Source organism: Sylvia atricapilla, chromosome Z, assembly GCF_009819655.1.
Source record: "Sylvia atricapilla isolate bSylAtr1 chromosome Z, bSylAtr1.pri, whole genome shotgun sequence".
NCBI classification, from domain to species: Eukaryota; Metazoa; Chordata; class Aves; order Passeriformes; family Sylviidae; genus Sylvia; species Sylvia atricapilla.
Genome location: NC_089174.1, coordinates 73,006,822 through 73,032,348, shown reverse-complemented (window position 1 = coordinate 73,032,348; position 25,527 = coordinate 73,006,822). Strand labels below are relative to the sequence as shown.

Below are 25,527 nucleotides of genomic sequence, written 5' to 3'. Positions count from 1 at the left end.
CTTTGCAGCCAGTTGCCAGTCTACAAATGCTACCATTTAAGACATGGTTGCACAGGAATAGAAGTGGAAGCATCATTGCTGAACTGGACCAATGGCCCAGAAGCACAGATAATCAGATTTACTCAGACAGAAAGGTTGGGCCTTGGTCTAAAGAGGAGACCATTTTTTCACTAGTGTTACAAATCTTTTTAAGTTAGCTTTAAACAAGCTAGCCTGAGAATTAAAAGCAATCGAGCCACTGGGCTGAAGCCCTCTGCAGGGCTACCGCAGTGGCATAGTGAACACTTAGAAATAATCGAATGGTCAGGGTTGGAAGGGACCTTAAAGATCATCTATTTCCAATGCCCCATGGTGCTAATTCCTTTATGCTGAACAGTACAAGTGCAAAATAGGAAACAGTTCCTCTGAAAAAAATGTCCAACATATATACAAAATAGATGTTAATTTATGTAATAAATATATTTAACATATGTAAATAAGCATGTATATATTTATCATATATATAAAATTAAACACATTATTTGCTTGTTTGGGGAAAGGGGTATTTATCAGATACAGATACAGATGCCCCTAAATGCATTACATTCAAGTTGAACTATTTAAATTAGGTAGTTCAGGCTCTTAGCCTGCCATGGGAGTTTATCACACAGGTAGGTTTACACTCTCAGGTAGTAAGATGTCTTAACAAGCAGACAAAGCCTGGGTTTTTTGGTCTTTTTAAAATATTCTCTTTACTGCCTCAACTGTTGCAAAATCTTTGTAGTTCTAATTGTTCTGGCAAGTGATGTTACCCAAGTTTCTCTAGTCACAAACCCTAATGATTTCTGAGGGTTTCAGCAGATCTGTATTCAGTTTAGACTGTGGTATTTTAATTTCTCTCTTAAGGCAAACTCCTGCCTCAAATCTGTATATATAATTCTACTGTTTCTAGAGTGCTACCTATATTTAGTAGTTCCCTCATGTATGTGCTATGTGTATCACTTTCATGAGAGGCAATAATATTCAAATTTGGTTGGAGATAAAATAGATATTTTTGTCTTGAGCAAAATTTTTTCGTACTTAAGGTTTTCTCCTTTCTTCTGCCTAAAGTTTATATTACAATCTTTTCTAGAACTGGATTTTTCACAGTGAATCCTATAGACAGTGTACAGCTTGTATATTCCTGGAGCCCCCAAGCATCTATAGTTTCTTTCCACCACAGTGTGGAAAATAAACTAACACCAATTAATACAACAATTGTTTAATAAATTTATCTCATATATTATGGCATTTCTTATAATTGCTGAACTGTGGCAGTTATATGTGGCAGTTCAAAGCTGCTAGAAAGCTTTTGTTACAATTCAGCTTTTTTATTATATGCTTTCTTTGAACTTGAACTGCAATGGGGAAGATGAGGAAAAGGCTCTACTGATATTTGAAGCACATCAAAGGCTTAAGAAGCCAAACATGCAAGACAGATGCTTTTGTTAATGTATCTCATTTCACAATCTTTAACAACACATACAGCTTTATGATTTCACACAATCGCTGTTTTCCCACTTACTAAAGTGAAAATTTGATAGAGTAAAAAACAGTTTTTGTTTCAGTATGAAATTCTGATGTTTTTACTAGAATAATAGCTTAAACATGTGATGTTGGAAAAAAAGGGAAAAACCCCAATAACGGCTTTAAAAATTGCGAGTATAAACCAAATCTTAAGGCTCTTTGTTGTATGGAAAGATCAATAGCATTTAGTCTGATAGTTCATGTATTGCAGCCTATTGCATTTAACACTATAACAGAGATTAGTAACTTCCACTTTTAGCATCTGTGATATATGGCTAATCATACAGCCAGTTAAACATTAATCTTGAATTAGACATCAATATTTAGAAAAGCTTCATTTTTTGTTTGCTAGATGGTTCCCAATCCAGATTTTTCACTTAAGTCGTTATGAGTTCATCTGACTTCATCTTCTACAATTTGATCTCTGCTGAGCCTCTTAAGTATTTTACTTAGGCAGCCATACTTTTTTTTTTTCTTTTTTTTTTTCTTTTTTATTAGCAGAAACCTCAGCACAGAAATAATCCCAGAAGTGAGCAGAGTTAACTACCATGATTGTTAGAGCAGATCCTGCCTAACATAGGCCCAGCTCTAGACTTCAGTTCTGTAGTTTGAATTGGAAACTGTACAGGAAAGGAAGTTTGAGACTCCCCATTCCTGCATGTGGAAGGATGCCCCCAGGCATGCTTCCCCTTGACTTCCTGTATTATTAACTTCTGATTGCTGGTATCTTTTTTTGTAATAAAGTGATAGTTATGGTCAGGATATTCTAATTAATTGACTAATTAATATGAACAAACTTGTCAAATGAAGGTTGCCCTCTACTGCAACAGTTTTTAGGATATGCATAGGTCCTGTTTACAATTATAAGTTCAAGTGGTAGAGAGGTCTCTTACAGCAGAAAGAGCTGGGTACTATCCTCACTTCTGCTTTGTAACCACAAATTTGTTACAGTACTTCACACATACTGCTTTCTATTTGTAGACCTCATTGAAAATACTCATCTGTAAATATTCCCAGCTTTCCTTCTCGTTCAGAATATGATATACCACTGGGAATTCCTTATCTTGTTTAAATTGAAAATGGGCATGGACTAAGACTGTCAGTTTTGGTTTATTCCATTATAGTTAAAGTAGCAGCCTTTAATCATTACCAGCAATATTAGTGCCACAACAGTGTTTACATCTCAAATATGCTTCTAATTTTCCCAGTCAAAGGCAAATTGTTGGTGATATCTTAATGTTTTTTAAGGTAGTTAATGCCAAAATGCAAGGTTATGATCTTGATCTGAATATTTCCCAGATGTGTGGTAAGGTGAAAGGTGGAACAGCTAACAGAACTTGACTTCCTATCTGTGTTAGACTAAGTTAAGTGAATTCTAAGTCAGGCGTAATTAGAGAATGAGACCCCAAGAAACCTTCACCTTCACAACTGTTTGAGATGAAAGCTTAGCGCTTGGGTGAGTGTAACATAATCCACATGTTGGAAGAGAAATCAGAATCAGCTGTCACTGTCTTCTGCATATGTTTTACAGTGCCCCATTAGCCACCTTCTTGTCAAAAGTCAGTGATCTTCTCTGAGCTTAGTGCTTCTAATTCATTTACAGTGGAATCAGGACCAGATTCTAAATTTGATGCCAGTTTCAACACAGTGCATTCCACCAAGTTTTCAGTTTGCATGTGACAGATCCAGTTTAGAAAGGTGTAGTTGATAGAGATAGATTCCAATGATCCCTAGTCACAGAAGTCACTTAACTCTTTTTCAAGACAGCCACATCAGATATAAAATAGATAATAAAAACAAGAAATAGAACAACATACGAAAATTTTGAATTTGGTCCCTGGGGTGTTGACCAGTAGGTCTTCAAAGGCTTTTTCAACCTTCAGTATTGTCTGATTTGAAAAGGCGTCTAGAAATCTCTATTATGTCCAAGAACACTGGAATTGTTAAGCTTAACACTGTTAAGCAGAGTTTAGACACTGATTCAAATAATTTGAGATAATTAGGAAAATTTGGTTATTTAATTATTGTAGTGTCACCAGATAAAACACTGACATAGATTTCAGATCTCAGAGTCTTCTTCCAAGTTTTGCTATTATTCTGCAAGGTCACTGCAGCAAATCAGTCAGCCCTCTGAAATAACTGTTTTCTGGCTTCCCAAACTGATCTTCCTGGCTCTGATTACTAATAATCCTGCAATGAGGGTCACACACTTGCCACACGTGTGGTAATATGTATGCTAATATGTAAAAAATAAGCAGAATGGCATTCAAGGACATGTCTGTTAACACTTACAGAAGCAATGGCCTTTTCATACACTTTTTTAAATGAATAACTCAGAGTTTTCATGTAAATGAAAATGTAGCTCCAATGAGAAACTAAGCAAGAAATTCAAGAAGTTACAATTTTTTAGTTCTGTCCTAGGAAAAATGGTGGGTTTTAATCCACTACATGCTACAGATTTGCAAGAATGTATTTTGTAGAGTTTTCCAAGCTATGTATGTATCATTAGAAGTAGCAGAGAAATTAGAAATTGTTGAAGTACCAGCTGCAAGTTGTATTGCAGTATAATTTGTGATAGTACTAATTTCTGGTTTTGTGTTACACCTTTAAGAACAGATAAGCCTCTCTGAAGCCTCTCTAAAACAGAGCGTACTTCCCATTAAAATCTTTCTATTTCTGAGCATTGGACCTAAAATGTTTTTGAGCAAACATTGATGAAATAGCTGAGAGTAGTGACAGCCTGCTCGCTTACCCATTGGTCTGACGTGCCCTGTTGAAATGGAATTTAAGGAGGAAGGGTAAATCTGGCATAATTTACATCATCCTTTAGAAATTCACCATCTTGACAGTGTGTAGCTTGCCTTTCTTTGGCAATGTGGCCACACTTCTCCATTTCATGTGCCCCATTAGCACTGGAATTGTTGCTTTTGACATCAGAGATTGAGATTTAAAGTCATCAGCTCAATTACAAGGGATTTCTGAGGTCAGTGGACACTGGATCTCATCAGCTGATATTTTGGCACTGGAAGCCTTGAGATACTTAAGGTGATGTGCTAGATCCTTTTGTACCAGAATGGTTCTGTTTTGATACCAGAGAGCTGAAAAGTGGTTTGCCAACATCATCTCTGTCCTGTTAAAGATTTTAGAGAGCATTTGCTGTTGCTCACAATGTAAGTGAAACATATGAGACCTGGAAATTAAAAATCACCACAAATAGTTTCAAATTATGTTACTCTATTGTTATAAAAAAGAAGATATTTGGAAAATAATTTTTACCCTGATATGAAAATTTCTTCTTTCTTTTCATCCAGATTTTTATCTTCTGCTTCCTCTGAAGGTTTTTATGTCTTATAGGCAGCTGAGAATGTAACTGGTGGGACTGAGTGGGGCAGGTAGTTCAATTGCTCTGTAGTTGCATGGAAGTGAATTATGATTGAGCAGATGCAGGAGAATAGATTCAGCAGTGTTTTAACTGGGGTTTTTTTGTGTTTGTTGAAAATCAGCAAGGAGCTCCCAGAGCATGGTCTTGGCACAAAATTTTGCAAAATATGTAAAGTAAATAAATAGACTGAGAGATTAAAGGAAGCCACTGTGATCCTTAGTCATATGTTTCACTTCTTTTCTATCAAGTTCTTTTGTTAGTGTTTACAGGGAAAGGGGAGGAGATTAAAGCGTGGGCTTGAGGATAAAAAGAGGCACTGGAAAGTAATAACTAGGAAAAAAATAGTTCAATAGAGGTGGGCAGAAAAACATGGCCGTTGAGAATCAAATTTTCATACCTGATATCTTCATGCTTTGCCTTGTAGGATACTTACTTGCTGATTTGTAAAAGGAGACCCACAAATTAGTAATTCTTGTCAGAACTGCAGTTGGGAGTCCAGTTTTTATGTACTGAATCACAGGTTCTGTAGGATTTACCAGGATTCAAACACATTTTATTTTGTTTCAAAGTAGAAGTGCCTTCACATTTCAGTCTAACAGGACTAGTACAGTTGTCAATTATTCCTTATTTAAAAGAAATTAATGACTCATAAACAGCACTGACTGCAGTGTTTGAGTGGTTTATAATAAAGCAAAAAGGAAATATGTTTAATGTTGCATTCGATGAGGTCATAAGCACAAAATACGCATATGAAGAACATGGAGATAAGGGACATAAGTTTCACAATTTAGAAGTATACGATGTATGTGCTATCTATAAAGACAATGATCACACTCCTGCTGTTACCTAGCACTACTATTTGAACTGCCTTCTGCTGCTGCCTGGGCCTTTTAACGTTTCTTTGCACTTCTGGAATTCCAGTGTACTAATCAGAAATACCATACAGTAGTTTTGACTGGCTCCTTCATAGCTAAAATCAGCAGCACAGCATGCGCGCTGTAAGTACATAGAAGTGCAAATACTGTAAAAAATATTGCTCTAAAGTATAGTAAGTCCAGCATATTCAGAAATAATTGATTGACTTCCTGTGTGGGAAAACTCAGTTTTATGGGCTTGGAAGCATTCTCGAGAGATCTCATGAGAGATCATGTGGTACATCCCCTTGTCCCACAACATATCTATCATCAACTCAGTTGGACACTTTTATCATCTCTCTTAAAGTCTGCACACACTCCAAAGCATCTTTAATGAATAAAGAGAGTTTTTATCATCCGTATTAAAATCTTATTATTATTAATATCCTCCATCTTAACATCCTTACCCTTCTGTGTAGTTGAGCCCATTATTTCTGTTCTCTTTTGCATGGAATATTCCATCCTCTTCACAGGAATTTTAAGCATTTGAAACTTACTGTTACATTTTTTTATCTCAACTCTCCTCTTCCTAAGATAAGCAAGATAACTTTATTTAACTATCAATTACAAATCTTGTTTTTCTATGCCTATTACTATGCTGGTTGCCCTCCTTAGACATACATTGAAATGAGCACAGAACTCAGATGAATCCTTCCAAATGCTGGATTATATAGAAAGATTTTCTTTTGCATTTTCAACATATTTAGGTATGTTAGGAAGCTATTTTCTTTTCATGTTACTTCCTCAAGGCGACATTGTACACCAGCAGCCACTCAGAAACTTTTCTGCAATATAGTTGTCTTGTAGTTCTTCATCCTGTATTTGTTTCCTCAGCCCTTTATTCCATTTTTGCAGTGAATCTTTGGCAACAATTGTCTAAGTACAGTTTCCTAGCCTGTTTTTCATCCTCCTTAAAATAAATTTATATTAAACTAAGATATTTATGGTAATGCAACGTGGTTATGTGAAAAGCCTAACTTCATAGCCCTTTTCATAACATGACCTGTTACGCTGTCATAAAATCAGATTAGATTTAATGGGATATGCTCTTGACAGGTCTTTGCTGGCTGCTTCTCTGCTTTTTTTTCATTTCTCTATATGGGGGAATGTATATGTAAGAATTAAAGGGTGACTCCACTGATTCAGACAAAAGGTCCATCTGGTTTCCTGTCTCTGACAGGAGCAGTAGGAGAAGCCCCAAGAGGGGAAGAACAAGCATACAGTGCTAACTGCCTGCTGTACTTCCCTAGTGTTCATCACTATGAAACTCAGAGACTAATGATGGTATTGATTTACATGGCTTAGTAACAGATTTTTGGAATTAATTGCTCTGATTGCTTCTCAGTTCAGTAAACTGACATCCTAACAATGGCTGCTCTAATCTAACAAGGGTGAAAAAAATCACATATTTTGTTTTAAACGTTGTTTTCTGGCCAGACAGATTCAGTGCATAGTAGCTCCTTTTGCATTTTGTCAAAGTTACCTACAGTTTTATAGATTTTCAATACTGAAGCCACCCTGTAAAGCCTGGTGATTTAGTTATTTCTCAAATATTAATCGTTATTTTGAACCATGTATGTTGCTCTTTCCTGTAGTTTTTCCAGTTCTGGTCTATATTTTATGAGACAAGAGACAAGGGTAGCATTTGCATTAAAAATGCAGTTTTGAATGGATTAGAACTTTGTAGATGTATTTTTCATTTCCTACTTTTCTCTGTAAATTCCTAATGTTTTAGTACCTATTGTAAAACCAAGAACTAGCAGCTGGGCCATAAGCTATTCTGTAATTATCCGTGTTAGTAAATCTAATGCTATTTTTCCCATGTGCATCCCTTATTACAACATTCACCTTCACTGAATTTTTTCTGATATTCCATTGCCTTATCAGCTTTGTAGTTATTCCCAATTCCTTCAGATTTAGTACCCTGAATAATTTAGTATAATCAGCAGGGGTTTTCATGGCATTACTGTAAATCATTAATGAATACACTGAGGACAGAAAATACCAGGATTTTGTTGATTACTTTCCCAAGAAAAATTATTAATTTTTTCCCTATTTTTAACCCATAACTTGTTTATTTATTAGCTTCAATACACCAGCTTCACAACATGTAGAAAAATAGAAAAATTGATGGAACCTGGAATACAATTATTGAGTTGGTCATGCGCAAGCAATCGTAGATTTACATTTAATGTCTGTGCACAGGCCATACAAAGAGCAAAGTACAAACTGATCTGACATTCTCAGGTGTGTTAGCATTCACATGCAAAATCCCATCATATGGCAGCTCTGTTCTTCAGCTGCTCATCTTCAAAGCTGTCTTCAGGTCTACACTGTCAAATGACATATTTCCCAAGATTGCTGCTGGAGGCAGAACTCCTGTTTTACACTGCATGTGCCAGTTCACACTTCGTTTTATTTGGCATGATTGATTTTCTGCTGGGATCAACTTCTATAAAATTTTCAACATAATTCACTGCAAATACCATATAAGCAACACCAAGCCAGTCTTAATTCCTTTGGTTTATAAGTTTGATGCCAGGCCTTGCAAAGCAGCACCTACATGACCTTGCCATCAGACTACACAAAGAGCAGACTCGTGGGCTGCCACAGAGTCTTCACAATATGTCAGAACAGAAAATCCACAGGCGTGTCTGACATTCAGGTAAACTCTCTAGAGGTAATATTCTGAGGAAAATTGAACCAAGCCCTCTCAGGGACACACCAGACCAGCACCCTAGAAGGTGTGAACAGGATTGTCAGACAGTTTTCATCAAATGGCCTAGGGACAGGTTCTCTTTGCAGTGTTAGACAGTGGTGTAAGCAAAGGTATCTCTGAACCTGACACAGAAATATGTAGAGAGGATGAGACATTCTTTGCCTGCCCTCTACATGTTTCCTGGCATGGATTCTGCTGGCATGACAGCAGAATTCAGAGTCACTGTCAGCTGTGTGGTTGATTGAGGTTGGTTGGCTAAGCATGATTTGTGCTGTTAAACTACAGAATGTTGAGCAGAAAAACTGGAAATAATGTATCAAATCTTGTGGATTGTCTTTTAAGTGTCCTAAGCATAGTTTTGTGAGCATTTGTGCTCACACGTACACAGTTCCAGGAAAAGGAACCCCAAAAAATTTCAGCAATCCAGCCTGGGGAACCATAGTTTTTATGAAAGAACAAGACATGGGTTGCAAGCACATGCAATTAGGTCACATAATCCTGTGTGCAAACATGCGTGTTAGCTGCTATCTGATGATGTCACCAGGGAAGATGAAAACAATATAGAAGGAGATTGAAGATAATGAAAGCAGAAGGGTGTGAAGTGATTGTGCTCTTCTGATCAGCCTTTTAAGTTTCTGTGCAAGATTGACGATTTTGTAATCCTGCTTTTTTATGAGGTGTTGAATGAATGCTTAAGAAGACAGCACTTATCAGTGCTCATCAAAGTTTAAAGAGAACTGTTTGTACTAGCACTCTGGAGATACCAGGTCTAACCAGGTTAGAGACAGTCAAGTATTAAAGATAAAAATACTGTGAAAGACATATATCAGGTGCTTGCACTGGTGCAGGCCATAGTTTACATATATGTGCTAGAGTACAGATCTTGGTATGTGCTTTTGCTGCATACCTTTGATGGAGAAGGAAATGTAGAGAATAGGTAAGGCAGAGTATAAATCTAGCATTAAATATTGAGAAGTGTGTCACATAGCATTGTAACAAGACTAATGCAATTATTGAATGTTGCCTTTTTGATTGGTTGTCATTTAGGATTAATTAAGTACACAAAATTATTTATGTCAGAGAAAGCAAAACAATTAGTGGATGAAACAGTAAACTGATGATCAGAGGTCATCAGGTTCTTTTCAGCTGCTAAACTGGTGGCCTTAATATCTTCTCATTCAGTAACAACATGCAATTAATTTCTCTTTCTTTACTCCAACTTTACTGTTGAACAATAATTTTATAACAATTGCATCTTTCAATAAATATATTGTCTGAAAAGGTTTAGACAGTAATTTGTTTGCAAAGTACCAACCAGCTTATGAGCCATTCAAAATCACCCATCAAATCATATGCAACATAGTCCCAAACTATATAAATATAAATACTGAGGTCAGAGGCCTGCCTTTTATTTGACCATATCCAAGCTGGCTAAGAAAAAGAAAATTCTGGAGAAAAAAAGCCAGAAGGGACAAAATACAGATGTGAATTTTAAGGAATTTTTTAGACACAGTGGAATACTGTTTGAATTTATTTCCTTAATACTGATTATCCATACCATACAGCTGCCTTAATCTACAGTTCTCAGATGTCCATTCTATTCCCAGAGTTCTTATAAATCCTTCCTGCAAAAGTGGTTATTATAATCAAGTAACATTAGGAATATTTGTGGCATTGCAGAAGAAAACTGCTGAAAGTGTTGATGAGTAACTACCACCAAATATAATTCTGTGAAAAAGAATGATCATTATAACTGTCCAGGGGTAATCTTTCACTATAAACATGTGGATCCCATATTTTAAAATACCATGGATTCCTTTTTCCCATGTGAGGCAAAGACAGACATAAACCATTAGAATGAACAACTAGTTGATGTTGTGGATTAGTGTGTTTGGCAACTTTCTGACTTACAGGGAAAATGCTAAAGCATCCTTTCTTTTTCCCAGAGAAATATAGCACTGTAAGAATGCTGCTAGAAACTGTTCTTAGTCATAGTATTTTAAAGAGAAGCCTGTAGAATTCTGTGATTTTTTTTTCTATTTTACCCCATTACTAAGTCATTCCACCCATAAAAATTCAAGAGAAGATCCCACCTGCCACAGGCAGTGCAGTGCATACTGCCAAGTTTTGTGATAGCTATGCAGGTAGTTACGCTTCTGTCTCCTACCTGCCACAATAAGATAAGTGTTTGAGATGAGGAAATAACAGACTGTATTTTTCCAGTCCTGTTTTCTTGCACAAAAGGGAGTCAAGATCCATCACAAGAGCAAATTAGGTCCAAAAGGAAGCAATACTGATGAAAGAGAACTGTTGTCTGACTTAGCTGTTGTTCTAGCAGCCTTAGCTACAACAACAGCCACAGTATGTGTCAGACAGTCTCAGCAGCAGACAACAAACTTGCCATTTGGATAAAGATTGTTGGTAGTCAAATTGCAGAGGACATCTGCAGCACACTGGGTTTTCCTGTCCCACAATGTTGCAATGCCTTGTAAGAGGTTTTTTTTCATCTGTTTGTACATATTCTGACTGCTTTAGCACCCTGGCTCACTTCCATCTGCTTGTACTTGTCAGTGTCTAAATTCTGGTTGGCTCCATTTAATTGTCATTTGCACCCCATTTGAAAATACAGGTATAGCATCTGCTAGCTAATTTCCACCCATTAGTTCTTTTGCCAATACACTCCACCCAACTATAAGCTCCTCCCTTCCCAAGGAGGAAAAGGACAGATTGCAGGTGATGTACAGATACTTCTATCAGTCATTTGTGTCTGTTATCCCTCCCTAGTATTATCCCTCCCTAGTATGCTAGGATGGGCATTAAATGGAATAGCCTTACCTCTATCCAGTTTCTTCCAGCTAAAGTTATTCACTTTGAATCTTATACAAGTAGTAAAGTACAGGAGGTGAATATAGTAATCGTGAATGTGAAGGATAACAGGATTTCACCCATGTTGAAATAGGCAGATCCACACAGCTCTCAGAAAATGTACTGAGCTGTACTACTCACTAATAAGCTTTCCATTCTCCTGCATGTTTCTGTGAAGACATGGAAATTTAAGATTTGGCAGAAATCCCGAGTGCCTGGTCCTGTCTACAAAATGGAAACATACATGGACTGCCAAGTTTCGATTAGGATTTGGATTAGGATCCAAGTTCCCTTATAAACACATGAAGTAGTCATTCTGCTCAAGTCAGTACCCATCAGGCCTCAGTTAGAACACTGGTCCAGTCTTGGGCACCTCAGTTCAAAAGAATTAGCCAACTGGAAAGAGACCAAAAAAAGAGCACTAGAAGGTCTAGGAAATATATAGTACTAAAACTGACTGCAAAAACTTGGATTGTTTAGTCCTTAGGGTTTTAGGTTGATTTGTTTTCTATTGAGAGTTTTTTCCAAGCCAGATCATTCCAACGATTTTGTTTATAGTACTGCTCCACAAACAGTTACATTTCAAGAGTTGGTGAACTTAAGCACAGAGGCAGGAAAAAGAAGCTCTTGGAAGGGAGGGCTGAAACTCCTTAAGCCATCTTTGTCAAGAGATCTAATCAGATAACTACAACCCTGCATCTAAGCATACATACTATACTGTGGTGATGGTGGTTTGTTTTCTGTTTTTTCTCTTGGCATATGAATCACTACTCTTCCTTGGTTAGTATGAGTCGCCACTTATAGCTTCTCTGTCCCAAAACCAGATCAGATAATGTATCCCTACCCTGTCTGTGTCTAATCTAAAAGTTACCAAATCTTGCAGTGTTGGGGTCAAGCAGGCTGAGATGCTCAGGCATCAACATTTTCTATCAACATTCATGCAGCTGTTTATATGTCTTCCCATCTTGGCTCAGAACACAGAGTTCAAGAAATCTGAGCTCTGATTAACAGAACCAGGTACAGTTGGCTCCATGTGTAGCCGTCCCATCTCAACAGTGTGAATTAAATCCATCTGAAGGAAGCAAACATGTTTATATTCCCTAGCACTTTGGCTAAATCTGATTACAGGCTTTTGTGTTGGTGATGAAAGTGACAGACATTGTGTCCTTGAGGGAACATCTGAGCTCATCATAACTGACAACATAGATGTGTCCTCAAAGTCACTTCCAGTATTTCCTTTGCTTTAGTTTAGCCCATCTAGCTTTGGGACTTAATAGAGGGAGTGGTGGTGTTTAGAACTGTCCTTTGAAGTTGCCTGTCTTCACTGACCAGAGGGAAAACAGTATGTTAACTGTGATCCTGAATTAATTGTTTCTGTTACAAGACAGGATGTATACTAGCTAAATTGATTCCTGCCAGTTTTGTAGCTAAACCTAAACTCCTCCTTTGCTAAGCAACAGCTGTCACTATTGATCATTACCAAGAGGTTCTCTCATCCCAGGTGCCACCCTTTGATTTGCTTGGTCTACAGACAACGGTTGATTGAGTCATCATGGTCTCCTCTGAAATTAAAGCCATAAATGCAATAGAAGATAAAAAGGAAGTTGGGACAGACTGTGTGGATCTGAGAATAGGCTCTAATAACTAGTCTTTTGTGTGACTTTTTTATATACTGTGGAGATATATACTCTCATGTCTTATGCTGATACTATCCTGATATAGGAAGGCTTAGAGGTTTTGTCACCAGGATCTTCCAGAAATTTGGACACATATCTCAGGCTTATATTAGATCATGTGTTAGATGTGGGCAGTGGACAGAAAAGTTCATGGAACATTAATATTTTGGCTGTAGTTGATCTGACACATTAGCAGATTGCTTAGTTGTCTTTCAGTACATTAACTTCTGATTTAGAGTAGGGATGATGGCAGACTCAAAAAATATCAAGTGTTAATAAAAGCCACGGAACTGGTTTAACTTCAAATAAACCTTTGTTTTTAAGTTCAGCGTTTAGGTTATGGTTCAGGTTAGTTATTATTTGAGATTTCTGCCCATAACTGTGGCACTGTGGGTTGTGCGATTTGTATCTTAAGTTCCCTTCCAAAGTCAAGTGCAAGGTCTGTAAGGTTGCCTTTGAGTGGAACCCATTTGGCTAATTGAAAAAGCTTTCAAAGGCAAGACTTGCTTGCCATCTTCAGTTTCCTATGTTTGTTTTATTTAATCTATTAATCCCTCATGTTCCTTCTTCTGTTATCACTAAATACAGGTAAATATAGGAATATCAGTAAATCTTGTCATTTGGGGATATTTTCATCCTGCTTTACACAGGTGTAATTGGTGAAACAGAGTGGAAACAGAGGCAGTATACCTGTCTAACGTATACCTTGGCATTTCACACTTCCATGACTACATCCAACAAATCTATTTGTTCCAAAACACTTCTTTTCAAGTCACCTACTAAGAACAGCCTTTTGAACTACCATGTCTTCAACCTTATGCCTGAATATCAGCCTGTTTTCACTCAAGCCAATGGCATTCAAAGGCACTTCTTCAGAGAAATTCTCTGTAGAACACAAAAGCCAAAGTTCTGAGAAGTCAGTTTAGTCTCACCTGCAGTCACACCAAGCCCAGTCTTCTCCAATTACCTACCAAGACCTGCAACTTCTTGATGGGCCCAGCAGCTTCTTGCCACCATTTGGGAAACTGAAAGGTTTCACAAGCTCTCAGTCAACTCACTCTTCATCTACAATATTTTTGCAAATAGAAGAAAACTCAAAGGAGGGAGGTATTGTTTGTAGATTGCTACATACATGAGATAATCTCTGTTAGTTTTGGAGATGTTTTAAATGTGTTTATAAGAACTCTATACACAAATGATACAACTACAGAAAAATTACCACTGCTTCACACTGCAAAGAAGTTGAACTTGGTCCCAGAATCAGGTGTTCCTTGTTGCAGACTGTGTCTGCACCCACTGTACATCTGCCTTGACAACAGATCTTATATTGTCAAATTGTCTTTGCTAAGAATTGTTTGAAAAAATTTCATTGAGTTTCTAGGATATTTTGTAGATTTCTTGCTTTGTTTTATCAGCATTTTTATAAAACATAAAACATTTTTAATTAACATACCTAATCAAGGAAGTGCACTTTTCACTTGTAGTTTTTATAGACCCTCTGTGCAAAGCAAGAAGACAAACAGTCAGGTTTCTGTTGCCTTGTAATATGTATAATGATCACTTTTATAAACTATAAAAATACAGTTTATTTGAGGTAAATACATTTGGGTTCTATTTGGAATAAATTTGAAGCCTCTGAGACCTCTAAAGAGGGCACGTGCATAGCTACAAGGCACATGTCAAGTTGATATTTGAAATCTTTCTAATTATAATGAATTGGAAATGGTTTGGGCATTGAAAGCTATGCTTTTACAATGGATGTGGTCAATGGGGATTAATTGTAATTGTTGGGTTTTACAGAGTCATAGCTGTAAAATAATAGTGTGCTATCTGGTTTAAAACCATAATAGAGGCCAGAGCATTTTGATTTTTTAAATTAATTTATTTTCATTTCGAAGTTCCTAAGAAGCATGAAACCAAAATAAATAACTCCTAAGACTTTTACCCCAATCATATTATTATTTTTGTACTTCTTATTATCAAGAATAATTAATCATGGAAATTATTTTCCTTACACTTCTTCTTGGAGCTAAGTCTTAAGGAATAGAAATACCTAAGCCCAAGCAATGGCATAAAATCAGATAAAAGAAGCATGCAAAGAAGACTGTTGAAATGCCTCCTTTGTTTTAGTCATAGAAAAAAGATAAAAGAGCTCCAATGAAAAGTTAACATTGGTGGGACTAGAACAAAAAAAGGGGAAAAACACTGTCGTTTTAAGCTTCAAACTGTATGTCTCAATTTCCTTTTTTCATATATTCCTGCTGACTTTAATAATGCTTCAAGAATAATCAAGTGCATATTTTTACCCTTACATCAAATGGATTTTTACCTATTTTTATTCAAATTAATTTCAAAGTTCTAGAAAATTCTTATTCCTTCTTGCAGATTCATGTCAGATGAGTAGATTCTCTCCTGCTGACCTTTGAAATTTGTCTACATCACTGAAATCAATGAAGGATTCCTATGTCCTTCAAAAGATTTCTATCAAATTAGAGATGCTTCTCCTGGGAAAATCTTTACATAGGAGTGAATAATTTACAATCTAGACAAAATCTAGATTTTCAACTGCGCATGTAACCAGCAGGTAGTTCTTGGGGGACTACAGATAGTAGCAAAGTGTCACAGTATCCAATTAGGTCCCTATTCCCCAGGGTTAACAGATCAAGAATAAATTCATTTGAAAGAAAAACATCCATTAAGAAATCCACTTCTCCCAAAAGAAATGCGATAGAGGATACTATATGCAAAATTGTCAGTTGATACAGTTTTCAACTTTCAAGTACACAGAACACACTCAGTGAGAAAAAAGCTGTGTTAGTTATGATACTATCAATCTGATAATAACTTGAAAAAATTCTGCTATATTAGGCTACAACTAAATAGCTTAAGCAGCTGTAATCAAGCTAGTTGTTCTGGCTATAATATAAATGTAGTAACATTTCTCCTCATGACCTCCTTACAGCTGCTCCACCAGGAATATAATGGAGTGTGAAATTGCAAACAAATTTTACCAGAAAAACTAGACTATATTTTCATTAATTATAGGAATACTTGTGTTGCTTTTATTTAAGTGTTTTACAGAAAAGCGGTGATGTCCATCATTTAAAATGGGCTAATTCCGTACAAGTTTCTTATTTAAGCACTGGTCTCCTTCAGCTCTTAGTGAAATGATTAGTTGAAATAGCCTAATAGGATGCTATTGTTATGAGGATAGTATGGCAAAATCTAAATCAGATTAATCCCTTTCAACATAAAAATTTTTAACAGCAGATGTCATGCCAGTATTTTTCTTGCTTCTTTGTTTGTGTTTTGGTTTGGTTTGTTTTTTTGTCTTGTTACTGGTATTAGAAATGGACCGAGACCCAGTTCAGAATACAGTTCTGTAGAAAGAATTAACTGAATTCTTCTCATCACTTTTTGGCTTGGAAAATGCAAAAAATAAAAGTGTCACTCACGGTGTTGTAGCAATGTTTGCATCACATTCTTTCCCTCTAATAGTTTGCCATCCACAAGGTAGTCCACTTTACTCTGATTGTGAGCACAATTACTTTTAGCAGATGTCCCATGAGAGTGCTGCTCAGTCCTATGTAACAATGCTCTCTCAGAAGACCAAGAAAGCAACTTTGTCTTTTCTTTGCTGGGAAAATGAGCAACATTTTAAGAAAAATACAGACTAGAGCCCTGCAAATATGGACTCACTGATCTCTCTTTTTCAAGGGCATGGTCCTGGTATATATAAAGATATCACGACCTAATTAAGGAAGACAGTCTTGAGTTTTGCCCCTTCTGTAATTTCTCTATTGGTATGCCCTTGGTGTAGCACACTGAGTGAGCCAGGCTATTGATCCAACTATTGCAACACAAATGTCAGGAGAACAGGAGAAATGTTGGAGCCAGGCATGAGGTCTCCTACTCCCATGTATGTTCCTGTGCAGAAAACAGAGATGGAAAGATGTATCTCCTATTACAAGTCCCTTGAACTATCCAGGGTCCCAGAAAGTGTCTGTTTTAAAGGTGTAGTGGAGGGATTAATATGTATTACAAATGGAGCAAAATGTTTCTGGATATCTGCAAGACAAAGATAGTGTGGCCATTAGTGTTGGTCTTACTATTTCCCACATTGGCAACACACTTGCCAGAAGTAAATTTACTAGCTCAGTGCAACCAAGAGATTTAATTTATCTAAATGTTCTACAAGGGTTTTAAAGACTGGGGAAAATCCAATATTCTATTGACATACGCTATATATGTCATTTGATGCTGTGGTTTCAATGTCTCTTCTGACAAATTTTAGTAGAATCTATACTAAGAGAAATGCAATTGATTCAGTATCTATGGGGTTTAAAATGCAGGGTTAGGAAACATGATAATTGGAAAAATGTGTATATTCTTGCAGTGGTTCAAAAATATTTCTGCTGAATTTTTTGGTCAGTTGGTCCTAAACATTACAGTGTTTAGTGTTTTTCAGGTTTATTGTCTTTTCTATAGTGGGAAAATCCTGTAACAAAGTGATTAAATAGCTCAATTTTTATTTTTTAGGCATATTGGAGATAACATCTGTAGAAATCGGAGTTGTGGCAGTTAAGTCTATTAAGAGCAACTACTATTTAGCCATGAACAAAAAAGGAAAAGTCTACGGCTCTGTAAGTACCTTTTTCCATTCCAAATGGATTTCAGGAGTCAGCACAGTTCCCTTCCTTGCCTATTGAAAACACTGCTTGTCTGTGTATTGCTACTAATTAGAGCTGCTCATCAAAATTTCATCCTCTGACAAACCAGGATCGCCCCTCTCCACAAGCTTTCTGTTTGCTAAGTTCATGTCATACCAACGTAGCTGCTGGGATTTATCATTCTTACTGCCTCAGCCACAGTGCTCATTAAGGAGTGCTCAGGAGAGAGGGTCTCACAAAACATAAATGTTAAGGCTTGCTTTCCCTGTTTTTTTACAGTGCAATCACACTTTGTAGCAATTGGAGGGTGGGAGAGAGAGGGATAAAGTGTGCCTGGAATCGTGGAAACTTGAGCGGATGGAGTAAACACACCAAATCATTAAATTAAAACTTTGAAGAAGATTCCTAGAGTAGCAGGCTTTAAATTGACAGTATTGATTGATGATTAAGATTATGGATGGTACAGATAGGCATGAACTTAAATATCAGCAGATAAGGTTTATCTGAGCAGAATTCAGGTAACACTTAAAAGTTGTCCATATATACTTAATTTGTATATGTGTAAATTTGGAGTTACTGATACTTTCATGGGGAAAAAATCCAAACACCAAAAGCCAAAAGTATCAACTAAACAAAAACAAATCAACCCAAGAAAACTTAGAAACTATCCAAATATTTTAATAGAAGGCAATATGATCTATAAATCTAACAACTAAACTCAAATATATCCTCCCACATCCCAATGATTACAAAAACACCAGATTGTTGTGGTATTGCATCTGGTTTGGTTTGCAATTTGGCAATGTTGTTCCAGTTCCTGGAAAGGTTATGAGCCAATCTGCAGGTTGCTTAATGTTCAGATCATCCATATGCTTTACAGAAAGGAGGTCACATATAGGGACTGAGTTTACCATTGAGCAATGTATCTCAATGAAGTAATGATAATCTCAAGTGAGACTCAAGGGACCTCTAGTGATTTGACCCTCTTTTTAAAGGAAACATTTCTACAGGGTGTGTTTAGTTCATACAAACTATATAAACTGTCCTCTCTCATCTGTGGCCTGTCCTGTGGCTAGTCACTCCTGGTTCAACAACATACTTCTGATTTTCTAAACTCTTTGAGTGTCAAAGAATCATATTAAGGGAAGACTGGAGCAAATAAGTTTTCTTATATTCCTGTAAGTATAGATTTAACTTCTGATTTATACTGGCCAGAAATACAGGATGATCACTTCTTATTGAGAGAGAAAACTGGGTACTGATGTACTCAGTACAGTCGTTGATCACGGGTATGCTTTTACACATAGGTGATAAATCACCACCTTGACACATCTCAGTTGTGCAGTTCAGTCATTTGTGTTGGTCCATCCCAAAGCCCAAGACAGGCTTTCTTACTCCAGTTGTTAGCCTTGCCTGGTGTGGTGAGATTCTATTTAGAGTCTATCCCAACCCTGTATATGTACAAAAGACATTGAAGCAACTTTCATGTACCATAGATGGAAACTGTTGCCATAAGATTCAGTAATTTATGGTGTATTAGAAATAATGTTGACAGGAAGATACGAATGTGGGAAGCCTTTTTTTTAATTCCAGCTGAGATAATTTTTCAATATTCACATCATAAAATCACAGCATAATGATTTATCAAAACCTATTCAATAATACTTTAGCAATTTCAAGAATGCTTCTGTTATTATTTTTCCCATAAAACCAGGACTTGCAGTTAGGGTCATATTACTACAGTGTGGCAGCTTGCAGATGGATATTAATACCAGAACCAATAAAAATTGTAAAAACACCCTTGAGCACGTGCACAATAGACATTGGTGCAAGCTTATGCTGAGATTTGTTTGAAATGCGCAAAGCAATCCTGTGTAGCACTCAGACCCCTGCCAATAAAACTTCTTAAACACATCACAACATTGTCTTTTCTTAGTTATCTGAGAATAGAAGTAAAAGGTGGATTTGAGCACAGTTCTGCATCTAGGAAAGCAAGCAAAGCTCCTTCTGCATTAATAAAATATTTTTCCATTTCAGTTAAAATGAGCGGAGAAAGACTCACTATTAGGTTTCTTTAACAAAATGAGCTCTTTTTAAGCTTTTTAAACAAATTGGCAGATAGGAGAAGTTACTGTGGTTTATGACTGTGATTGATAAACACTTGCCTTTTTAATACCTTGACACCAGAGGTGACGTTACAGAAAATAATTGGTAAGTTATCTGTATGGTAGCTTTGTGAATGTAGGCAATATCAATAGTGGTCTTTTAAAGACTCTTGCCTTGCGAGTGTCTTCCCCACTGATCATAACTACCAATCCCAAAATTAAATAGCATTTTGGGAGCCAAATTGAATTTGAATGTGTGCAATTCCTGCTTGTGTGCAGTCAAGCAGGTCTTCCATGGTTGTAGAAGCAACTAAGGAAATATAAACTATACACACAAAATTTTCACTGTATCAAACTACTTAACATTAACTAGTTTAAAAGTCCTGATTTAAATTAATAGGTATGGAAAATATATTTTAATTTGATTTCATTAACATGAAACTTGATTTATTATTCAGACTTACTTTGTCCTGTTCATGGCCACATTAAAAATAGTGCAGGTAGTTAGTATATCACAGTCTGAGATTCTGACCTATTGCTCCCTGAGCTGTGAAATGACACTTTATTTTCTTAAATGCATAAACAACAAAATGCTGATTTTTCTTTTTTATTTAATTATGTCTCAAACACCTCACTTTTAAAAGCCTTGTAAATGCAATAGAAGTCTTTTGTTAAAATTGAATGGGTTTATGCATAGGAATAACTTGTTTATGAAAAGAACTACGCTTGGCTTCAGTATAAAAAAGTGTATCTATGTAAAATTACATTTAACAATAAATGTAACAATAAATTTAACAATAAAGGAAAAAAGTAGTCTCCCCTACATGCTTCCACAGGCTTGTATTTTTCATTTCTTCTAACAGCCTGATGACTGGTTCTTCTTTAAAATAGTAAACCTCAATCCCTGGTCCCATACATACAATTATTTCCAACCTTGTTTAGTTAATAAGATATGGGATATCCCATGATACATGATTCCTTTTCAGGCTAAGCCTTTTCTCAGGTCAGCCAAGTGAATAGCCTTCACATCAATTGTGATAGCAGCATAACAGTGTTTTGCACCTGTCTGAAAAAATCCCTTTTTCATTACCAATGTGGTCTAAAGACTCTTACTTATAATTAGAAATAGTTCTATATCATCAATATTTGTTTAATGGTATCAGTGGTATGGTATCAATAATTCAAGAATTATATTTGTTAGAACTGAAATGTGAATAATGATTCCAAGATTGCTGCCTCATACTTTTGAGTTTATGACTGAGAATTTGATTTAATATTCTTGCCATATTCCAACACATAGAAGTGATCTTCAGTTCTTAATGAATTATATCATTAACTGCTATATCTATGCTTTGAATAATCAAGTATATCTTCTGTTAATTTTACTTTTTGCAGTCTAACCAATGCTGCTTTGTGTGCTGTGGACACAGTGAAACTTTTATGTAAATACACTCTAGAATTCTAAAAGAGTGTCACATACAAAAGACTACAATCTTTTGAAACACTTTTAAAAAGTATTTGCCTTCAGTATGCTGAAATATTATGTGTTTGTTCTGAATTTGTGGGGTTTTTTCTTCCTTTAACAGAAGGAGTTTAATAGCGATTGCAAATTGAAGGAAAGAATAGAAGAAAATGGATATAACACATATGCGTCCTTAAATTGGAAGCACAATGGAAGGCAAATGTTTGTGGCTCTGAATGGGAGGGGAACCACGAAGAGAGGACAGAAAACAAGAAGGAAAAACACTTCAGCTCACTTTCTTCCTATGGTAGTTATGTCATAGATGAACCAACTAATTTTTGACACAGTTGAACCAAAGGCTGTTATGTCAAGAATATTTGGTAATTCTCTTAAAGGTAGATGTGGAGAAGTAGCACAGACATCTGCATGTTTGAAATGAGAGCAGGGGAAGCCTTTGAAGGTTTTGTACTTATTGCTGGCACATGAAATACCTTTATTTAGTTCGTTGTCATATCTTATAATCAAAATGAAGCTGGATCAAAGGGGATGGAATTTATTGCCAGTGTGAACTCGTTTTTTTTTTTTTTTTTTTTTAATCACTGCAACAGACCTTGATGGACATAAGACAATCTGTTGTGTGATCTTCATGGGGAATGCTATTTATGGAATACTAATTCATATCAAAGTTCTTAATTGCTCATTCAAGCCTAATGATTCAATGAAGAGTTAGACACACAAGCATTTACTGGAAGCACTTGGGTCATATGCACAAATAATGACATTTCTGGAGAAGCCTTGTGGATGAATGGATAGGACAAGCAAAGTAGTGTATAACTGTTCTAACAAAATGAATAGTATGGTTTGCTTGTATGTCCTAAGTTCATTTCTTTTTATTTCTCTCTAAGTTATTTATTTAATAGGATGTTAAATATCTTTTTTATTTGAAATGTTTCCTCATTTGCTTCTTTCTTATTTTCCCTTTTTTTAGTACTTCACAGAGAGGTTGATAGATCAAAATGTCAGAACCTCAGAAGTACTCACAGAATAGATATTAGACAAGGCTTTAAGGGCAGAATCTAGAGTGTATACTCCATTTTTCCTAAACTGTCTTGCACTTAAGCAAAAGACCGAACAAGCAGTGCTTGGATTTATGGTATTGGGTGTCATTATATTGGAGAAATTTCTGTACTTATCAGCACTCAAGAAAAACCTTCAAGAAATATTTTGTTCAAAGGGTCTTTTTGGTATTTTGAAATTGAGAGAAGGGGCCACATCTGTACTTGGGTGTCAATGCATGTGTCTATATTCATCTGACTTTGATTTCAGATTGGAGCTACAATCTAACATGCTGCTATCAGTGTGATATTCTGCAGCACACACTGGGCTGGAACGCTGATGTGATCAGCCCTGTTAAAATCACTGAGACTGCAAGTGTTAAAATAAAACAGTAATGTGTAATTCCTAAGTGTAATGTTTGGCTGCTGAAAGGTAAGCAAGAAGGCAACACAGACCTGCACACCTTATTCAATTGATACTCTCATTCAACACATTTGCCTTTGGTACCGACTTGAAGAATCACAGGCATATAGTGGGTGTGATATCTAACTGAGGGTTGCAAGACAGGAGATCCAAAATCATGTTCATGCATTTTTCAGAGATTATTACTCATGTGTATATTATATATGAGAGCCAACCAAAAAGCTATGATGGTTTCCAGCTTTAGTATGCCTTTCATAACCATCACAGTAACTGAAGGCTAAAAATACATAATATCCAGCACATTTTTATGAAGTGTTATTCATCCCGTGGCTTAACTTGAGCAACTTCAGTATAATAAAGTTAAGCATTAATATGAAGTCTGTTTAATTAAAGGTACATAAGTTTTGTTTTATATTTTGCTTTACTCAGTAATTTTAGAGAGCTCTGGATAGCTCACCAGTGTAACCATATTGAGATTCATTTTGTTAGAGCAGATAAATAGAGAACAGTACATCAAACAATTTGTACCACTGTCTTCACATTGTATTCCACTAAATAAATAAATAAGCCTTTGCAGTGTCTTTAGTAAGAAACAAAAGTAGTATAATATTATTTTGTTCTAAATACTTTAACTGATAACTATAAGATTATATTGATGCTGCAGTTTATCTTCAATATTTCTCGTTGTGAAAAAGTTGGGTTTATTTTTATTGTTTGGAGACTGTATTTTGGTACAAAGGAGAGCCTTGCTTAATGTGTCGTTTTGAGAATGTTTAACCTCTATAAAGGCTGGTGTTGTTGGAATCTTCTATAACTTATTTAAGTCAATGTTTAACCAGCACTTCAATCTTAATCTGTTATTTAAATATTAGCTGTTGTTTTTTTTTTAAAGGCAAAGAAAAGCTTTCCCATAAAATACAAAATGGTCAGATTATATTTCCTGTCCTTAAATAAAGTTACCTGCTTTATATCTAAGGACAACATTGAGATAAAACATTGAGAGACAACATATTTTTAGCTGGTAGCTGATGTTGTATTTCATGGTACTTTATCTCCAGTTTTCTTCTTCACAAATGACATTTTTCTAGAAAATAAATAAAAATTTCAGATTTTAAATGTAATTGCAGCTCATGGCAAGACTTTACTACAACAAGAAAAGTTTCTGTTGTTTAAATTTGTAATCAGTAATTAGAACTGACAAGACATAATGGACCACCCATACTGAACCTTCAGTATGAGTATGGATGAATGCAGTATTGAATGACGACTTAAAGAACATTTAGGGTACAAATGAAATTCTCTTCTTACAGAATTACAGAGATGACTTGGTCAGGGGAAGATTATGCGTAAATATTATCATAGTACTCAAAGCACCATGCTGCTCAAACAACAAGATCAGGAAATATCACTTTCCCAAAGTGAGCCAGGAGCCATTTGTGACATGAAGAGTGGTTTCTGAAAATTTACCAAAATAAAAAACCCTTGAAGGAATCAGTGATTCCTATGTGTTTGGTATACTGTAACACCCACTATAGTGGGAGCAAACTGCAGATATTAGAGTATCCCAGATCCTCAACCATAAGCTGTTTTCTGTCACCCTGAGCATCAGAGTCTCCTGAGTAAAAGGAAAACAGGGGGAGGGGTTTAGAAAATAAAAGGGATACCAAAATCACTGAGCAACAATGTATAGTATGTTATATTTAAATAAAAATAATAAAATGTGGGGATTAGAGACTAAAAGTATTGTCTTTGTTTGTTTTATTAACCTGAAATTGTACTGCACAATAAAAATAAAAAAGAAAAAGATCTGTTGTATTACAGGCTGTGATTTTGTGCTGTATAGTCCCCAAACAAAAATCACTTGAATATTTCTAAGTATTTTTAATATTTTGTATATGTGAGGCCATGATCTCCTCATTAATAGCAACCAAATGCTTCAGATTCTTCCTGTATTTGAACCCACCTACTTTTATATAGTGGAATAAAGCAATTAATTTAGAGGAAGCATGTTTCATGAAAGATTGAAGGGGTTTAGGAAGAAAAGAATGTACTAATATTTTTAAAGTAAACTTTAGACATGGTAATATAGTTACATTTTGTATAAGACTTTATTCAAGACGTTTCATGTTATGAAGTTCACCTAAGGTTGGCAAGCTTTAGAAGTAGGAGTGCAACTTTGTAGTTCATGCCCCTACTGAAACTGGTTGTCTCTCTTCAGACTAACAGTAAATGTTTCAAGTAGTGACCGGAAACTAATGTATGAAAACAACCCTTCTTTTGAAGTATCAAGTACCATTATTTGCTCCACTAAGTTTGACTGTGGGACCAAATTCATCTTCCTAATTTCTTATTAAATTGGAGAAAGAAAAGTGTAACCTATAACACTTTCTGCTCCAGCTAGTCAATGTGTCAATACTGATGGTATTTTTCAGAAAAAGATTCTTGACTGAAACAATTTTGGTGCAACTTCAACTAACAGAAGCAAAGAAAAGTTGTTTCCAGTGGCATTGTTAGCCAAAACTAAAACATGAAAAATTAATTGGTTTTCAACCTATAAATTGTGATTCATAGTTACCCTTACTCCCAAATATTTTGAATCTGATATTTAACTATATGGAAGCTTTCTTGGAATAAGTTTAGGATTTTCTAATGAAGCACAGTGCATCTCATATCTGATTTATGTATTTTCACTTGTAAATCCCAGAAAAAA

The 25,527-nt window shown here is 35.8% G+C and overlaps 1 protein-coding gene across 2 annotated transcripts in view; it reads left to right on the top strand.

Annotated features, from left to right (window-relative positions):
* The window catches only part of FGF10 (fibroblast growth factor 10), a 59,206-nt gene extending 35,506 nt beyond the window's left edge, over positions 1 to 23,700 (top strand). For both annotated transcript variants that reach the window (XM_066339905.1, XM_066339904.1), the window contains exons 3-4: positions 17,641 to 17,744; positions 21,463 to 23,700. In XM_066339905.1, the coding sequence (XP_066196002.1) occupies positions 17,641 to 17,744; positions 21,463 to 21,660 (302 nt within the window). In that variant the 3' untranslated portion in view covers positions 21,661 to 23,700. The remainder of the gene's footprint in view (positions 1 to 17,640; positions 17,745 to 21,462) is intronic.
* Positions 23,701 to 25,527: the final 1,827 nt, after the last annotated feature.